Raw genomic sequence first — 17,302 nt, forward strand, 5'->3', positions numbered from 1 at the left:
TGTCCTAGGATTTTCGAACTCCTAAAAAATGGTATAATTGCCATTTTAAACTAATTTTTACCCTAAAAAGGTTGCCCAGAATTTTCTGGAGCCTTTTTCCTGGCTGAAATTTTCGAAAAGGTAAGTTTTGATCGCTATAATTTTCGGATCACTAGACTTTCAGCTAGGAAATCCGAACAGATGAAAAAATTTTAGGGGATAAGAATATGCCTATATCTACAGTCTAAATACTAAAATACGTTTAACTATGCTATGTCTAAGTGGTTTTGAACTATATTCTCGTTGCGTGCCCCTGATATAGAATGAAAAATTCATACACATTTGTATGCTAATGTTGTCGTCGGCAAAAACCTCAAATTTGGTGAATTCACGTCGATGCACGTTTGCGATTATTTTTCTTCATTTAATCAACGATATTTGTTTATTGTCGTTTGGCGTTATTATATACTATATCATATATCTTTCTTTATCTTCGGATTTTATAGCTTGGAGTACCTGTAGCTAATATCTCCGATTAATAATAACCCTCCGAACCACGATATACACAGCAGAGGGAGGGAAAGGAAATGAAAGGAACTTTATTTCAATGTCTAGTCGTTCTAGCGTTGGAGCACGAATTGGGGACACTGTAAACTGACACTGTAACAATTAACTTAAATCAAGTCAAATGTTGGTTGGACAGACTATAACACCGGGAACTCGGCGCCCTACTATTTGCGAATCGCTTGTGGCCATGGGTTCTTTTATGAATGTTGAAGGTTCAGTGAGACGCAGGGCTTACGGTTTATCGTCCTTATCCGAGAAGACTACAGAGAGTCTAACCATTTGCAGATGTCATTACTAAGGCAGCAATTTCTCCTAAGTTATTTAAAGACCCTGAGTATTGGTCTGGCCGGACAGTAGTCCGATGCTCAACCGTGCCAATCGGCCGGCGGTTGTCGTTGCCGTAGCGGTCGTCAGTCGTTCATAGACTCCCTATTGTTGTCCCTTGAGAGTCGACTTCAGGGAATCACCTTTGCGTAGTATGCATCGCATCCATGACTACGGTCTGAATCCCATGTGAACTCCCTCGTCATGTGTTGCGATGTTGTGGGTTCTTGCTTGACCAACTTCATTTGTTGAACCAGAAAGGCCTACAATGTGATTACACAGGTTTCCTGGGCGAAGTTTTGCTCTGATATTTCCATCAAATGCACAGTAGATAATAGGGTTAACGGCCTCATTGATAAATGCGCCAAACATGGCAATTTCGAACAGAACGTGTCCCCGATGAACACGATCCGTTCCTGAAACTACCCGCACAAAATTCATAATGAAGGTCGGAAGCCAGCACAGAGTAAAAGCTGTTGCAACCATGCCAGCGGTTCGTGTCACTCGCCTTTTGCTCTGGAAAATAACAGATACTCGGGTAACACCGTCAGTAACTGACACCGCGGGGCTTACTCCACACATTATGCGAGCCACGTGAAAATAACACCAGCACAAGACTACAAAAGGTGTCATACGGATAGTTGCAAATTCTACGGCTTCGTATAAAGTATCTAGCCACTGTATCGGAATTGAATTTGGCGTGCAGGCCTTGTTAGAATCCGTTTGTGATATTTCAAACATATACAGATAAGGAGACGATACAAAGGCGGGGAAAGCCCATGACAAGATAATCAGTTTCTTCACAAGTCTTGTCTCCATCTTAGGCAGATATGGACGAGCCAAGCTGCGATATCGATCGAAAGCGATCAAGGCATGAGTGAAGACAGCGGTTCCCAAGACAGCAATTTCGATGAACTCTATTATCTTGCACGCCGTCCGTCCAAAGGTCCATTCATTGAGAAGAAGACTGATAAATTCAAATGGCATCGTCAAAAGACCAACGAGCAGATCAGAAAGTACCATGTTCAGTATAAACTGATACGTTGGTCGATTTTTAATGAAGATTTTTCGATATTTTATGAGGACGATGCTTACTGCGAGGTTACCCACTATAGTGAGCGTGAATATTAAGGCAAGCGCGGCTGCTTCTAAAATGTCCGTAGCCGAAAGGGCCATTGTGTGCATGAAAACAATGAAAGTGCTTCCGTTTGCTGAAAAGCCTTTCTCGTTGAGTTCAATTGAAAGTGCGTGGCAAGAGCATCACTTCAGTGCCAAATAACATCTGCCTGAGACGCTTCGAAAACATGTCTCACTGAGCAAATCGATCTTGCAAGAAATTAATTAATGCAAAGTAGATATCCTAAAATGGACTTTGAATGTCGTATTACCTAACCGTAACCCTGTTAACGTCGAACGAAATATATTGCTAAAACCGTTAACGATATCAAAATTGTAGGCCTTGAATGCAAGAATTAATAATTTCATAAGTAGTGGATTCGCACAAGAATGGTCGCATGGGTATATTAATTTTTGTGTAGTTACCTGTGTTAGAATTCCTTAGCTATGGTGAATGTATAATTAATCTGTATCACTCTTTATTGTCTGTGAATGGACAAGGACAGGGGCACCCAACGTCAATTTTAGGAAAATATCTGTTCGGAAGACGATTTGAGATCTAGAATTTTCGGAATATTTGTTGTAAAATGTCTTGCTTGCCTGCCCCTTTCGAAAAGGTAAGGTTTGATCTCTATAGTTTCCGGATCACTAGACTTTTCGCTCAGAAATCCGAACAGATGAAAAATTTTTAGGGCATAAAAATATGCCTATATCTACCGTTTAAATACTAAAATACTTTTAACAATGCTATGTTTAAGTGGTTTTGAACTAAATTCCCGTTGGGTGCCCCTGGCAAGGAGTTACTCCGCCGGCATTATATTCGAGGTCACTTGTCTCTAGAAACACAAGAGACTATGTTTCTTAGTAAGGTTTTTTTCTTAAAAGTTTTCCTTCTAAATCTTCAGGATAGGTGAGACAACTTTTAAAGTCAGTTCGGGCAAACTTTATCGGTCGCAGACAACGTATTAACGGGTCAAAAAAGCGTCAGGCATTGTAACCACCAGAAATACTTAAACAGTCGGACATTAATGCTTAATGTACTCCTTATATGAAAATCCCCGTATCCGTTTTTCATTTGTAAAACACCAAATTTATTGAGACTGACACAGAATAATGATTTTATCTGCGAAGGTGGAGATAATACAAACGTGATTTATCTTCACCTTACATCGATAAATCGCCGGCCACCTTCTTCCTGAGTCAATTCTGTTCCATCGAGACCAGACGTCACTTTGGCAATATATCACTGATATAATCTAGAGCTTCTTTAATTAGGGTATTACAGATTGTTGCAATACTCATGACAGGAAGAGGTGAGAACGCAACTTTTTTTCGTTTTGTTAATGACGATATTTATACTTAATCTCCAAAAGCAATTACTTTTGTGTATTATGAATTCATGAATTCTGTGCTACCACGAGTTGCCATGGTGTTTGGAAGCAGATGTGATTCGTCTGACCAGCACACATAACTGTGATCCGCTTTCATTTGAGGAGGTTTTGTATCCTGCTGCACTGTTTTCCCCAAACCGTTTTATTGGAACCTCCCTATTGTGTTTTAGAATGGCTCTTAAAGCAGTTGATATTTTCGAAGGTACCTTTCTTGCGGTAATATTTATAGTCACAATGGTGGGAAACGGAATTGTGAGCGTGATTCTCGTGAAGCATCGAAGCTTCCTCCTTAAAAATCGGCCAACGTATCAGTTTATTCTGAACATGGTAATTTCCGATCTCGTCGTTGGTCTTTTGACGATGCCATTTGAACTTATCAATGTTCTTCTCAATGAATGGATCTTTGGACGAACGGCATGCAAGATAATAGAGTTCATCGAAATTGCCGTCTTGGGAACCGCTGTCTTCACTCATGCTTTAATCGCATTCGATCGATATCGCAGCTTGGCTCATCCCTACTTGCCTAAGATAGAGACAAGAGTGGTAAGAAAAATGCTCATCTTGTCGTGGATTATACCAGCCTTTGTCTCAAGTCCCTACCTGTACATGTTCGAGATATCACTTACAGATTCCAATGTGATTTGCACTCCGAATACGATTCCAATTAAGTGGTTGGATAAGCTGTACGAGGCCGTCGAGTTTTCCCTCGTCCTGTTGATACCCTTTCTGATCTTGTGTTGGTGTTATTTTCACGTAGCTCGGATAATGCGGCGGGGAAATGGCTCCGTATCGGATGCTTGTGATGTAACTCGGCTTTCCGTCATTTCAAAGAGCAAAAGACGAGTGACACGGACGGCTGGCTTAGTTGCAATAACTTTCACTGTGTGCTGGCTTCCAACCTTCATTGTGTATGCTTTTCGTATCGTGGCAGGTACGGACCATGTCCATCGTGGGCACTTTTTGAGCGAAATTGCTTTGTTTGGAACTTTTATCAATGAGGCTATTAATCCCATCATCTACTGCTCGTTCGACGGGAATATAAAAGGAAAAGTTCGCCTACGTGCAATGTGCAAGCTTGATGAAAACACTGTTGTGTCAATGGACGGAGCTGATCAAGTAAATCGCCGCAACAGTGCAACGGAGGATGCGGGTACTCAAATGAGTGTCAGAACCGCTGAATACAACAGGAAATCCTAAACTAACACATTATCGTGAACATCATAATCTTTGTCGTCGTCGTAGACGCCGTCGTCAACATCCCAAACAAGATGATGATCAGAGTAAATCACGCGACAGAAATATTTTGGTTGAATCGGTTGATCTCTCTCATGATTGTACCCCCGTTAACCTGATGAAGGCTAAGTGGTTTAACAGCCGTTTAATATTCGATAGCGTGCTTCTTATTACGTTCTTAGGTCTACCCAAGTCAAAGATTTTTCTCTGTCCTTGGGAGTGATGCAAAAGGAAGTTCCTGATGCTGTTGATTAGGAAAGGTTCTTCATCCATCACATTTACAGTATCCTAAGGCTTCACTTGATTTCTGTTGTTTACATATGTGTATACATTCACGATACTAAGAACAACACTCATTCACACTTAAGCCTTGAATTTTTCTTTTAATTTTTAAAACTTTGTTCCACAAAAAAAAAAAAAAACGACAGGTAGAATACTTAACCTCATCCGGAAACCGTGGAGTAAAGAACTGAAAGCAGACCTCAACGTCGAGTTTCATCTTGACAGTGCCAAGCCTGCCCTTCTCCACTCCTTTCATGAAATGGGGCTCGACTAATTCCAAGCGACATTCAAATTTTTGTGTACATTGCACAGAATAAGAGAAAAAGATCTTCCGCTTCCACCAAAATGAGATAATGTACGATGATTGCCAATTCGCTTATTTTAAAAAATTCTTCAGCCCTTGTGTTGACACGTACATGCATTTTAGTCATTTTATGAATGTTTTCTTTGTACATGTGAATTTGACAATGAAGACAACATCAAATATTAAAGAGAGTCCAGGCTTTTAGTTTCTTACTGCAGTTCCCAAGTAAAATCCACTTTCAGCTGCAAGTGTTTTAACTTAACGTTCTCACCATGCATTCGCATTCTCTCTCATGGCGAGTTAATGTTTAACACCTGAAAAAACGCGTGGTCGAAAAAATAATGGCAGGATTTAGGGTTACCACAAGAAGGAAAAAAAGTAAGCCGTCAAGTCGTGTTTTGGGGTGAATGTATTAAAATTAATGCTAGTATTCACACGACAATTTCGCCTTTTAAGTTCGTGATTAAAAAAAAAAAGGAAGAACTACTTTGGAATGCTTTAGAAAAAAAGGCTTAATTAATCATCAAATAAGACTAACAACAATTGCGCGTACTTTTTTGTTCGCTTCCTCATCTCTTTTGCAACAAGAATAAGTTCACCTGCAGAAGATGCCAAGTACGTTGTCCCCGACCAAAGCTCTCCCGTTTTCTTATAGTTCACAAATTATTCCTCGGGTTCTTGTGGATTTTTCGTTTTTGCAAAAAGCTAATTAAAGTTGTAATCGTTGTACCCACGAAGGCAGACTTGTGGGTTTAGAAAAGACAGCGCAACTTTTGAACATTAAGATCAAGGCCTGTTTCCGTTCAGACTCTGACTTTATTATTGGCGATAAGACTTTGAAGCGCAGCTTTTGAAAAAAACGTCTGCTCCGGCAAACTCGAGTAAGATCTTACAATCATTATTTAGGTTAGTCAATTCCCTGAAGGCAAAGTTGCGACAACTATTTGTTTACTTGGCCAATTTGACCTGGGTTCAAAAATGACAGCAGGAAATTACAGCTCTTACATTTACAATTAAGACAGGTCCGGCGGGGTCCTTTCATCAAATCCCTTCGTCGAGCAAAAATCGGTAGCCCACAGGGTGCAGACGAAGCAGAAAGAAATGTAATGGCGTTCAGTTGATTTTCTTAAATTTCTAAAAAAACAGATATTTCAAGCTGTGGTTTGCAATTAGTGTTATTCAGATCTGTTACCCGACCAACTATTGATAAAACTGCAGCTGTCATAGTACGAATTCAAGAGATTGAAAGGCACTCCAGTCTCATTATCGCTTCACTTGGCACGTAATGCAAATTTTCGGATGGATACGATGAAAACTACTCAGGAGTCAATGTTTAATTTATGACCATTGAAAATTCCAGATCTCAATACGAATATGAGGTGTTCTCATTTCTTCCGTAATAGAGCGCCTTGTACAATTTCAGAAGCTTGTCTTTGCCTCCTATTTGGGCTCTGATCAATAAAATTTACTTTAACACCAGACGATCTATCTTCTCAATGGGGATCCTTCTTAGGGGTGAAAGGGTTTTTATTTAAGACTGTTTTAATCATCAGCGCTGTGGGAAAACTATGACCCGTTTAATTTTTATAAGTTTTCTTTCATGTTTCAGTTGAGTTGAGCGACGTGTTTCACGTGAGTAAAAAAAAAAATTCAATCAATCGCCCTCGGACAATAAGAGTCGAATTTTTTTTTTAAAAAGATATTTGCAAAATATAGCTTCCTTTTGAATCTCAACAGGTTTTTACATTCCCTATTTTCACCTTCGCAGACAGAAAGCATTTTCAGTTAGTTTGCAGGGGTTTGACATCATTTTGGCAGCACTTCCGATCATTTTTGTTTGAGCCGTAAATCAAACATAATCATTTCGAGGAGAGTAAGGACGATTTCTCAAGTTGGAGGAACAATTTTACAAGGCAAATGAGAGAGTAGTAAGTTTTCAATTGCAGTCATATCCGTTTATGCTGACAAAATGTGAAAGCAGTGTCAAAAAAGTAATCAAAAGGTATTTTTTCCGATCGCAACGACTAAAATTTGCAGTTACCCAAACGAAAGTGCCCAAGTATTAAGGAAATGGACTAAAACTGTAGTGTGTGAAAGCTACACGCGGAGTGTAAACTCAAATAACTACATAATAGACAACATGGCAAACGCAATTTCAGCTGCAGAAATAGTTGTGCCCAGGTAAACAACTTCATGAAGCATGAGGTGAAACCTGTCGGGGTTCAACTTCAGTCTGCATTCCTGAAATCGCTGTAGAACACGGTGAAGCTTCTCCAGGTGGGTGTCGTCTGTTTCCCCAGAGATACGCATTTCGACTATAAGAACACAGCAAACTTGGTCGTGACCAACACTCAGGGTCTTTAAATAACTGAGGAGAGAGTGCTGCCTTTGTAATTACATCTGCAAATGGTTAGACTCTCTAGTCTTCTCGGATAAGGACGATAACTTGGCGGAGGTCACGTCTAACAGCCCTTCAATGTTCATAATCCTGTGAGACGTAAAAGAACCCGCACACCTGTCGCAAAGAGTAGGACATGTAGTTCCCGGTGTTGTGGTCTGTATTCTGTGGTGTATCATGGTTGGGAGGGTAAATGCTCGGAGATATTAGCTACACCAAGCTACTCTAAAATCCGGGGGTAAATAAAGATGTATGATATGATGATATGGTATGAAAGATCCTTTACTCAACACATTTTAAATTGTGCGCTGGGAGAAAAATACTACACTACTAAGTTATGCGTTTATATAAATACAAACCGTGATGGGTGTTGATAATGGTGTACTCTCTACTTTCTGCGGTAAGCTTCAGTTGGTGGTATGCTTGGGAAAGATCAATTTCCATAAAAATCTCTTTACTTTCAATGATAACTGTAAGTGTGTAAAGCAGTGGGGAACTTGTAGAACTACCCGTCAAGATTTTACATTTTTCGTGTGAACCGTGACTGCATGTACATGAATTGAGAGTATCTCTCTCTCCTTCAGAAGGAGTCGCTTCTTGAGCTGGTGTGTTGTGCTGAAACCACCTTCCTTCGTTTTTTTTGTAAAACAAACTCTAGCTAAGTGACCATTTTTCTCACAGAACCTACAAGTAGACATTTTGTGGCTGCACTTACCTAGCCATTTGCTGCCGTTTATTTTCTTAGCGTGGAGCTGGTTTCATTTGAACAGCATGCGAGTTAGCATTTTGTAAAGATGTCTGGCGTCTGTTTGAGCTATCTTTAAGGCTTGTTCGAACGTAAGGTCCTTACAACCTCAACCCTAACCCCCAATGAATTGATCCCTCAAGGCTCTTTTCATGCATATATGTGCCAAAATTGCAGTTCAAGGCCAAACTTTTTACGGAGGTTGTTTTCGTACTCATGCAGTAATGGTTTTGTTTTCACTTTTAACCGGGTACGATGAAAACGGTAGGTTTCTGCAACTTCAAGTACTTTGGGTTTAAATTTGCTATAGCTTTGTCAAAATGTCCGTAAGCTGATCATACGTTTTCTTAGAGGGTATTTTAAAAAATCTGGTAAACAAAGATCTGTGTACTGTGTACTTGCTTATCAATCAAGGAGATGCTAAGACGGCAACTTTTTTTCCTGTCCGCTTCGCACTTAGCAGCGTAGGAGGCATCTGCTGCTGCTCAGTTGACCGATGTTGTTTTGGTGGTGGACAAAATACTGACCCCAGTTTATGGACTACCCCGATGAACTGCCCGAATAAACTACCACCCCCAAAAATGCTATTTCGAATGATTGCTATGGACAGAACTTCTATTTACATACTTACTTTGTACGTAGCTTGTTACTCTATCCGCCATTTTTAACAATTATACTCAATGAACATTGCTTGAAAAATTATTGACAGCCCTCCATTGACTCCGCTATGTGGTTTTAAGGCTTCCTTGCGTTTTACATTAGCCTTCAAATTTTCGGGTCTGACTAGCATGTCACTTGTATAGAATATTATTGGCGGTGTTTGAAAGATAGTTCAAAAGTAAACTGGCTGGTTTTGAATTCGGCTCCACTTTTGCATAACTATTTGTTGGAGATTTGTCACTCCAGTTTGAGAAAAAAAGGCATAATTTTCTAGTCAGTTTTTCTGTTTTGTTTTTGCAAAGCCAGCTGCCTTCTGGACTAAAGGTGGTCGATCTCAGATAGTATTGTCTCCACTAGCCATTTAGGATAGCCGCTTGCTTCTTGTCTTATTTAAAGCTGGAAGTGGCCTCCTGCATGGAAGTCTGTTTGTATGGAGTCTTTTTGACACTTGGTGGGTGACAGGAGGTGTAGTGTGTATATTAAAAGGTGTCAGTTGGCTTTTAATGCCGGGGTTTTGATGTCTCAATGATCCCTTGTTGAATATTTCTCATCTTTAAAGAAGGATGGAATGCGTTAACTTGTTGTAATAATAGGTTAATTTCACATTTCCGTACGTCATCGACGGATATATACCGAAGGCAGAAAACGTCATCGACGTAACGTTTCCGTACTATCGCCTTTATTAGGGATAACCAAGTGCGGTGACCGGAAGTGATATTTTTAGGCAACCTCGTTCCCAGGGTCTCTCGAGCGAGGAGAGACCCTGGTAGGGTCTGGTCACGTGCTTCCGTGACAATTGAAAACACTAGGGAGGAGTCCTCTCTAAACAAGGAATTTGTCGCGTTTGTCGCGTTTGTGGCCTTAATTCATGGGGTTGTAAAGTTCCTCCAAAGAAAGCCTCGGCTAAGGCGAGCAATTCTTCAGTGGCCTTCTTGAACAGATTTTTACAATGTAAAACGTCTTTGACTGAGCCGCACAATCTACAGCAACTTATAACAGACGATGTATATGTTTTCTTCGACTTTTGCAAACTATTATCGCTGGACATAGCCGCAGAAGAACATATGTTCACATACCGCAGCACGTGAAACTTGGTTTGTTTTGGTGACAACACATTCCGCACTCCAGTAGTCTCAGTATAGACAAAATTCTTACTAAGCCGCCCCTCCCTTCATTGGATAAATTTTCATCTCCCAGATTCTGGGAGACACGTGACCAGACCCTACCAGGGTCTCTCCTCGCTCGCCCCAGGCGTTAAGATGAGAGACCCTGGGAACGAGGTTGGATTTTAGGCGCACGGAATGGAGACGGCAAAATGATGTATAAATGTTCCTGATATTTGCAAAGCCTAACCAAGGGTCTCTAAATCGTACTTTTTAACGCGGCGAAACTTCGCCAAACATTCAGCATCTTCCATTTCATCAAGGTGAAACTCGCCATACGAAGATTGCTAGTTGGAAATAAATTTAGAACCGGGCGAAAGAAGGAGGGAGCAAATCCCTTATGATTTATCTAAAAGATGGCAGGAAGAACACGAACCGGCTGAACTAGAAAATTCTATTCTAGAAATTCTACGCCGAGGTGAAAATCAAAAGCTAGTGGCCAAGATTATGAGCCAGACAGCCTAAGAGTCATGATTGCTGCCCTCGACAGGCACTTGAAAGAAAAACAATATTCATTGTCAACCGTAAAAGACCGTGAATTCTACTCGTCGAAGCAGGTCTTGAAGGGAAAAGCGAAATTACTGCTACAAGCTTGCCGGTCGATATGGAAGGAGGTCAGCGGTGAGCGTCTGACAAGATGATTGGACGTTTGTTTTTGAGCTCTGTCATCTTTGCGCAAAAAACTTGTAGCCTGAACGCAATCTTTATCTTAAACATTTTGGTATAGTTTTTCCAAGTATGGCTGCCGCACTACGTAAAGAAAATCAAGAGCTAAAGCAACAGATTCAAACACTTTCAGTGGAGTTGGAGAATTTGAAAAGTCTGATCACGCATCAGCGAGCTGCAGAATCTCATGAAACCCGAGTCACTTCTCTCGATGCAGAGACAAAGTCGAACCTAAAATTTTACAGTAAAGAGTATGACGACCTTAGCAAGTTCCGACGCCAAGCCCAAAGTGAGATTCAGCGTCTCAGTACGCGACTAACCGAGATAAGCTCCAAAGTGGACGCTGTCTGTAAAGCCGTGGGCGACGAGCTTCAGGATTGTAGCTACCATTTCAATGTGAAAATTATTAATGTCCCAGAAATTAAACAGCAGGAAACGGCGAGGGAAAAGAGCGATCTTTGTGTTGCTCTTTTTAATGGCATGGGAGCAGTGGTATCGCTGCAGGACTTGGATGTGGCTCACCGAGTACCCAGGAGAAATCAAGATGGCGGACCAAAACCAATGATTTGCAAGTTTATTAGACGCCTGGCAACATTTGAGGTGATGAATCGCCGGCGAGACGCATGTAAAGTTGACCCTAACGGACTTGGCTTCTCTGAGGATGTCTCCCTGGGTGCAGTACGAATTTTTGATCACTTGAGTCCCCGACTTCAGCAGGTACTCTATGAAGCCAAGAAGTTCAAGGATCGAAACAATTATCAGTATTGTTGGGCGAAGGACTCTGTTGTTTATCTGAGGAGAGATAGCGAGTCACGGCCGATCAAGATCAAAGACCTTGGTTAACTCAGTCCAAAGACTAGCAGGAGACTTCCGTACTGCAGATTAAATTGCCACTGAGCTGAGTTACTGTCTTATTCTTTCATTTTGTTTAATCTTTTTTTATTTCATTTTTTTATAATGAAGCGTGATAATAGCTTTAACATATCCAAGTCACTTTTGCGCGAATTACCTTACTATAGTGTCAATCTTCTTTCTGCTCATGGTCAATTTAACAATACTTTAGGCGACCATCTGCCTACCAAGAAATATCTTGAAAGCCTGATTAGTGTTCATGATCTAGATTTGTTTACGTTAAACACAAATTCAGATATTAACGTACCCTGACATAAACCTCTCTGGTCAAAGAATATATAGTCGTTATTATTCCCCTCATAGCTTTAATAAATTGAAATCATCATTTTTTAAAATCCAACCAAAATTCAGCCTTCTCGCTTCTTCATAACAATATTAGAAGTTTAAAGCGTAATCTTGACGATTTTCAGACGCATGTACTTCATGAGCTCGGTTACAGATTTAGTGTTATGGGAATGACTGAAACAAGAATTTCAAATGCCAATTCCCTTGACTATAATGCTAGTATCCCGGGATACAAATTTGAATATTGCCCAACACCTTTAGCTGCTGGGGGCGTTGGGATGTATATTGATGAAGATCTTAATTATACAGTAATAGAAAAGGCATCCGAAGGCGCTTTCCAGGCTTTGTGGATTGAAATTCAGTTCCCGAGAGTGCCGGAGAATATTTGATGTGTTAATTCTTCTTCCAGCGCTCTATTTTCCCGGGAAAAATTTCTTAAATTAATTTATAAACAGAAATGAAAGATTGTCGCCACATTGCCGTCCATCTGTTTGCAGCTTAATTAACTTTATTTATTCCCATGATCAATTAAGGGCCGGCTCTCTAAAATGTGACGAGACTGATTGTAGAAAACTGACGAGCGTCGACATCTTATTTATTAAAAGTGCATAATATGTTATGATTGTATTTGTATTTTCTTAGTTTAGCGAATGGTTTAAAATTTATGCATTAACAACATAGAAAGCAAGTGAAACAATGTTGATTAAAGTCAGTATTTACAAATAAATAGGCACGCATTGCGTACGTGTGGTAGTGCAGTAACACAGCGCTTTACTCCATATTGTCAACTGAGCTGCGTTTTGTCTTCCAGGAGATTCAAGTTGTCTTTGCGTAATTTTTTTATGTTTGAGGCGAATGGCTGGCCCTCCGGTAGGGTGAGTGCGATGGCCATCATGAGACATAACGAATAATCTGTCAAAGAGAACGGTTCACCTTAAACGGGGGTGCACCAGCACGTCAAACATCACTTTATAATTGTAATTATAATGCCATGGTAGATGTCTTAGGTAAATAGCCCCCAGAGAAGACATGTGGTTACTAGCAAAATACTAAACCCAGAAAGATTGAACAAAATTAAAGGGAATCGAGAAACATTGTCTTCGAGGCTGACATGTTGATCATTTTCAAGTTCCCTTACAGCTTTTTTTTCACCACAAGTTTAAGTGTGCACTGTGAGCATCTGACAGTTTTATTAGCTTTTATTTTATTTATCCAAACCAAATTACCTTCAAATAATGTCTGATTGTTAACCTGGGGCCCGAAAAACCCTTTGTGAAACTGTCAACCACTTGTTTTGGGAAGCCAATCTTTTAACATGTTTTCAAGGTAACTAAAAGCAAAATGACTGTAAAAATTGACGACTTAAATCCTCTCCGTTCTTTAGATACAGAGGGAATTGTGATACCTGAAAATGGCCCGTAAAGTTTCGGGTATCACGAAGCATGGCTAAGGCTAACCAGCGTTAAATACCATGGAAACCTACAGGTTTTGATGCCTCTTAATTAACCCACGGGTAGCGCTAACCAGGTTTCGAGTAACCAGCCCCTGTTTGCAATGTGAACTGTGACTTTCGTTATTTGAGGGGTTGTTTGTATGTGAAGTTCTCATACGGTTTCACCGGTACTAGCTAGTTTCATTCGGTAATCAGCAGATGTTACTAGTACGACTTTCGATAAATTCCCGGTCCAAGTTCGTCCCTACCAGTAGACTAAAGTCAACCGGTTGGAATTCATTCCGGCAATTGTACAGGATCGAAATCCTCTAATATATAAACGCAAGTAACGTATGTATTCGTTATTCTAAACAAATACCTATATAATTACCTGTTATAATTTCCAACCGAGTTCAAGGGCCTACTTCTGAGTCAAAGCATGTTTCTTTTCAGTTTCGCAAAAAAGCTAAGCATTGTGATTAAAAGAGAAAAAAGCAAGAAGTTGTAACTTAAAGCAGGATACGAGAAAAAGAGGTTAGTGAGACATTCTTTAAATATTAAAATGTAATTTGGAATTAAATCGTGCAGGAAAGCGCATGCAAAATATTAAGAGATACCACTGAAATCGAGTGAGTTATAACATTGGACGATATGAGAGAATAAATTAGGTAAGAATTGGTACCGAACAGCGCAATAGTATTACAGAAACGCTATGGAAGAAGCTGACGCACTCAAAATGGAGTTCCAAAGGAGATCATCTCTTTGATCTAGAAACACAGCAAAACTTCCTTCTAAGCCCCTCTACTTATTCCTGGTCGCGCGAACTGGATCATGAGGGCTCGCCACCCCGAACACCATCGAGGAAAGAATAAAGTATTCAATTGACTCAGTCCGTTGACCCTGTTGCATTACGGACCACACTGAAATATGCGATCGACGACGGCTGTCTCTTGTCATATAGTTCCAGCTAATATGCAAACAAGACCGCCAAGACAGAATCTTACACTACCCTCTTGGTGGTTTAGGCTACATGGATTAAGAAGACTAAGCTGCTGAAAATCAGTCCTATCTTTTGTGAAAATTCCTGTCACAATCGGAAACACAGAGAATAGCGAAAAACAGACATTGCAGATGATCCAGATATTCTTTAACATTTCATTTTAATTAAAAGCAATTTCAACCTCCGCATGATCCCAAAAAGGGAAATAAAAAAGATGTGATGTGGAAGATAAGATAAGATAAACGGAGCCGGTTGAAATTACAAACCTAAACGGGTCAAAGAGACTGGATTAGCCACGTCCTGAAAAAAACCAGCATTGAACACTACTTGCCACACCCTTACATGGAATCCCCAGGGAAAGCATAGGTGAAGACGGCCCAGTCAGCTGGAGGTAGGATACAGAAGCTTAGCTAGGAAGACGTAGAGAAGAAAGATTGAAATCAAGTCTGATGAAAAAGCGTCCTTGACGGCCTCCACTCCACATAGAACTAAGTATCTCAGCAAGAAACGTGTGCAAAGTAAGGATACTTTTGTAAGCAACAACCTGCAAGTATCAAGACGTCGACATGAGTTTGCTACTCGGATAATAAGCAACAGACGTAGCTCAGTAGATCCCCGTCTCATTCCACAGACACCTGTTTCGAATTTCCTCTGATCTGTGTAGCTGTAGCTTTGAATACCCGTGAAACGGATAATTTACGGATGAGGGGGGTAAGAGGTGCGCACCACGGGCCAAAAATTTATCAGTGTCTCTACTTCGAATTCCTTGGCACCGTGTTACTCTTGTAAAATAAGGACCTTACCTTTACAATATAGTTTGTTCTCTGTCTTTCCAATCGAGGGTGCGATTCTACTGTGAGACTGCGACGAATGATGGATCATGGAGAACTTCCACTCTGAAGGTTTAAAGGTGTTTTTTTCCACCCGCCAACCGTAAGTTAGAGCCCCGACCGTTAACGTGTAAAAAATCCCAATTCCGTGATACTACAGGGCGATCGAAGGTTATGCCATGTTGATGAGGCCTGATGATGTCGTAACAGCTGTCACTGCCGGAATTATTTTATGGCTGCAAGCATAAGCTTTTTGATCAGTACATTTTGCCAGAAAAAGTTGCATAATATGAATCATCATGCAAAAGTTTACATTTTTTTATAATATGCTAATATCATGATTTATCACAAAATGCAGTAATCTTGCAGCATTCAGGTAAAATACCTCTAAACAAGTTAATGGTAAGGAACTGTCTCCATTTGTTGTTGTTTTTAACACAGTGACTGTTTAGAGCAAGAAATTCTCATTGCGCATGCTTCTACGCTTTAAAAGAAGCCAAGCTAGCAAAACGTAATGTTGAGTTCTGTGGGAACCTAGCTTTTCCAACCGTACAGTCATGAGGCAAAAACGGAAGAATGCCAACAAAATGATAATCTGTTTTGTGTCACCACGTTTATGTGTAACAACGATCTCCCCTAGGAGAATTGACTGCCGTAATCAATAAATTGACCTATTTTGCTCCAAAAAAGCAAAATACAAATGCAAAATTACTTCAGTAGTGCCCTTTTGGCAAAAATAAAATAAAAAACAAAGAAAATGATGCTCGTAGTAATGAATTGGCTTAAAAACGGTGCTAGCACAATCTATCAAAGCCTAAGAGGTGCTTAGGAGAGGGAAACAGGAATGGTGAGAGCATTTGCCTCCTCGACCAGTGTGACCACGGCGATTCCCGTATTTGGCGTCACAGGCGTGGGTTTAGTTTGTTGCTTCTGTACTGTGCTCCGAAAGGTTCTTTTCTGGGTAGCTCCGATTTTCTTTTGTCATAAAAAACCAACATTTAATTTGATTTAAATATACGGTGTCCCCTGATAATGCCTTAGTGCTAGAAGACTTAGCACTTCAATAGTAAGCATACGTAAGTAGGTAGTTGGGTTTCGTTTTGTTTAAGGTAACTTTAACGAACCCAATATCCTTTTAAACGTCAATTAGTTTTACAAGAGAAATTACTGAGAGGTATTTTCCCTAAAGTCACGGTTTTAGATCACTTACGTTATACAAGTTTTCAGCAATCCACGAGGTTAGGCAAATAGGCAATCAAATAGGGATATCATCACGCGCGGAGAAAAAGGCAACCCCACGCATTGCGCGAAACAACAATGGCGGAGGAAGCAATCGTTGATACGGTCTTTGTCGATGAAGTGTCAGTCTGTCATCAAAGTCTGTGGCAAGTGGGCAAAGAAAACGATCCGTGTCACCTGGTATTGCTCGAAATAACCATGGGAAACAATATTTGATGTTAAAACCGGTTCCAACCAAAGAAATGGAATTGTTAGGTTTGTGAATATGCAGCTAGCCCCAGGCCTTATTTCTTGTCTTCTTTAGCCTCAAGCTTCTTTGTAGCTTTCAGAGCTTTTGACGTTTCTTTATCGTTTCAACTGACACGAAAAGAAATAACCAGATAAATGAAGCCGATGTTTCAGGTTAGGGCCAGGGTTAGTTATGGTTTGAAGTTACGCCATACCACAGACATACTTACATTTATAAAAACGTACAATATGTCCACTCAATATATATGTATTGATGTTATCGACGCCTTCATCAACGAAATGTTGACAAGTTCATAAGGTTCAATTTCCGTTTTGTTCTAAAGATGGACCATTAATGTTAGCAACACACGGAAAGCCCTGCAGAATTTAAAATTAATCAACTTGGGTTGTCTTTGCGTTCAGGTTATGCCTCAAGGTGTCTTCGAGTGATTAGTTGAAAACACGCTTGTTCGGGAACCTGTATATGGTGGGATCGGTAACCGTCGCATTTGCTGGCCGGATATTCTGCATTTTAGTTTTTGAACGGG

At 40.3% G+C, this 17,302-nt stretch overlaps 3 protein-coding genes across 3 annotated transcripts; 2 read left to right on the forward strand and 1 right to left on the reverse strand.

Annotated features, from left to right (window-relative positions):
* Positions 1-217: 217 nt before the first annotated feature.
* Positions 218-2,055, reverse strand: LOC138050610 (neuropeptide FF receptor 1-like). The gene has a single exon (XM_068896925.1). It carries the CDS (start codon positions 2,053-2,055, stop codon positions 1,042-1,044), a length of 1,014 nt encoding a protein of 337 aa, XP_068753026.1. The 3' UTR covers positions 218-1,041.
* A 1,109-nt stretch (positions 2,056-3,164) lies between these two features.
* Positions 3,165-5,497, forward strand: LOC138050611 (tachykinin-like peptides receptor 86C). Its single transcript, XM_068896927.1, has one exon. It carries the CDS (start codon positions 3,549-3,551, stop codon positions 4,572-4,574), a length of 1,026 nt encoding a protein of 341 aa, XP_068753028.1. The 5' UTR covers positions 3,165-3,548; the 3' UTR covers positions 4,575-5,497.
* A 5,403-nt stretch (positions 5,498-10,900) lies between these two features.
* Positions 10,901-11,671, forward strand: LOC138054087 (uncharacterized). Its single transcript, XM_068900593.1, has one exon. It carries the CDS (start codon positions 10,901-10,903, stop codon positions 11,669-11,671), a length of 771 nt encoding a protein of 256 aa, XP_068756694.1.
* The last annotated feature ends 5,631 nt before the right edge of the window (positions 11,672-17,302 follow it).

This window comes from Montipora capricornis, chromosome 6 (assembly GCF_036669925.1).
Source record: "Montipora capricornis isolate CH-2021 chromosome 6, ASM3666992v2, whole genome shotgun sequence".
In the NCBI taxonomy this organism is placed as follows: Eukaryota; Metazoa; Cnidaria; class Anthozoa; order Scleractinia; family Acroporidae; genus Montipora; species Montipora capricornis.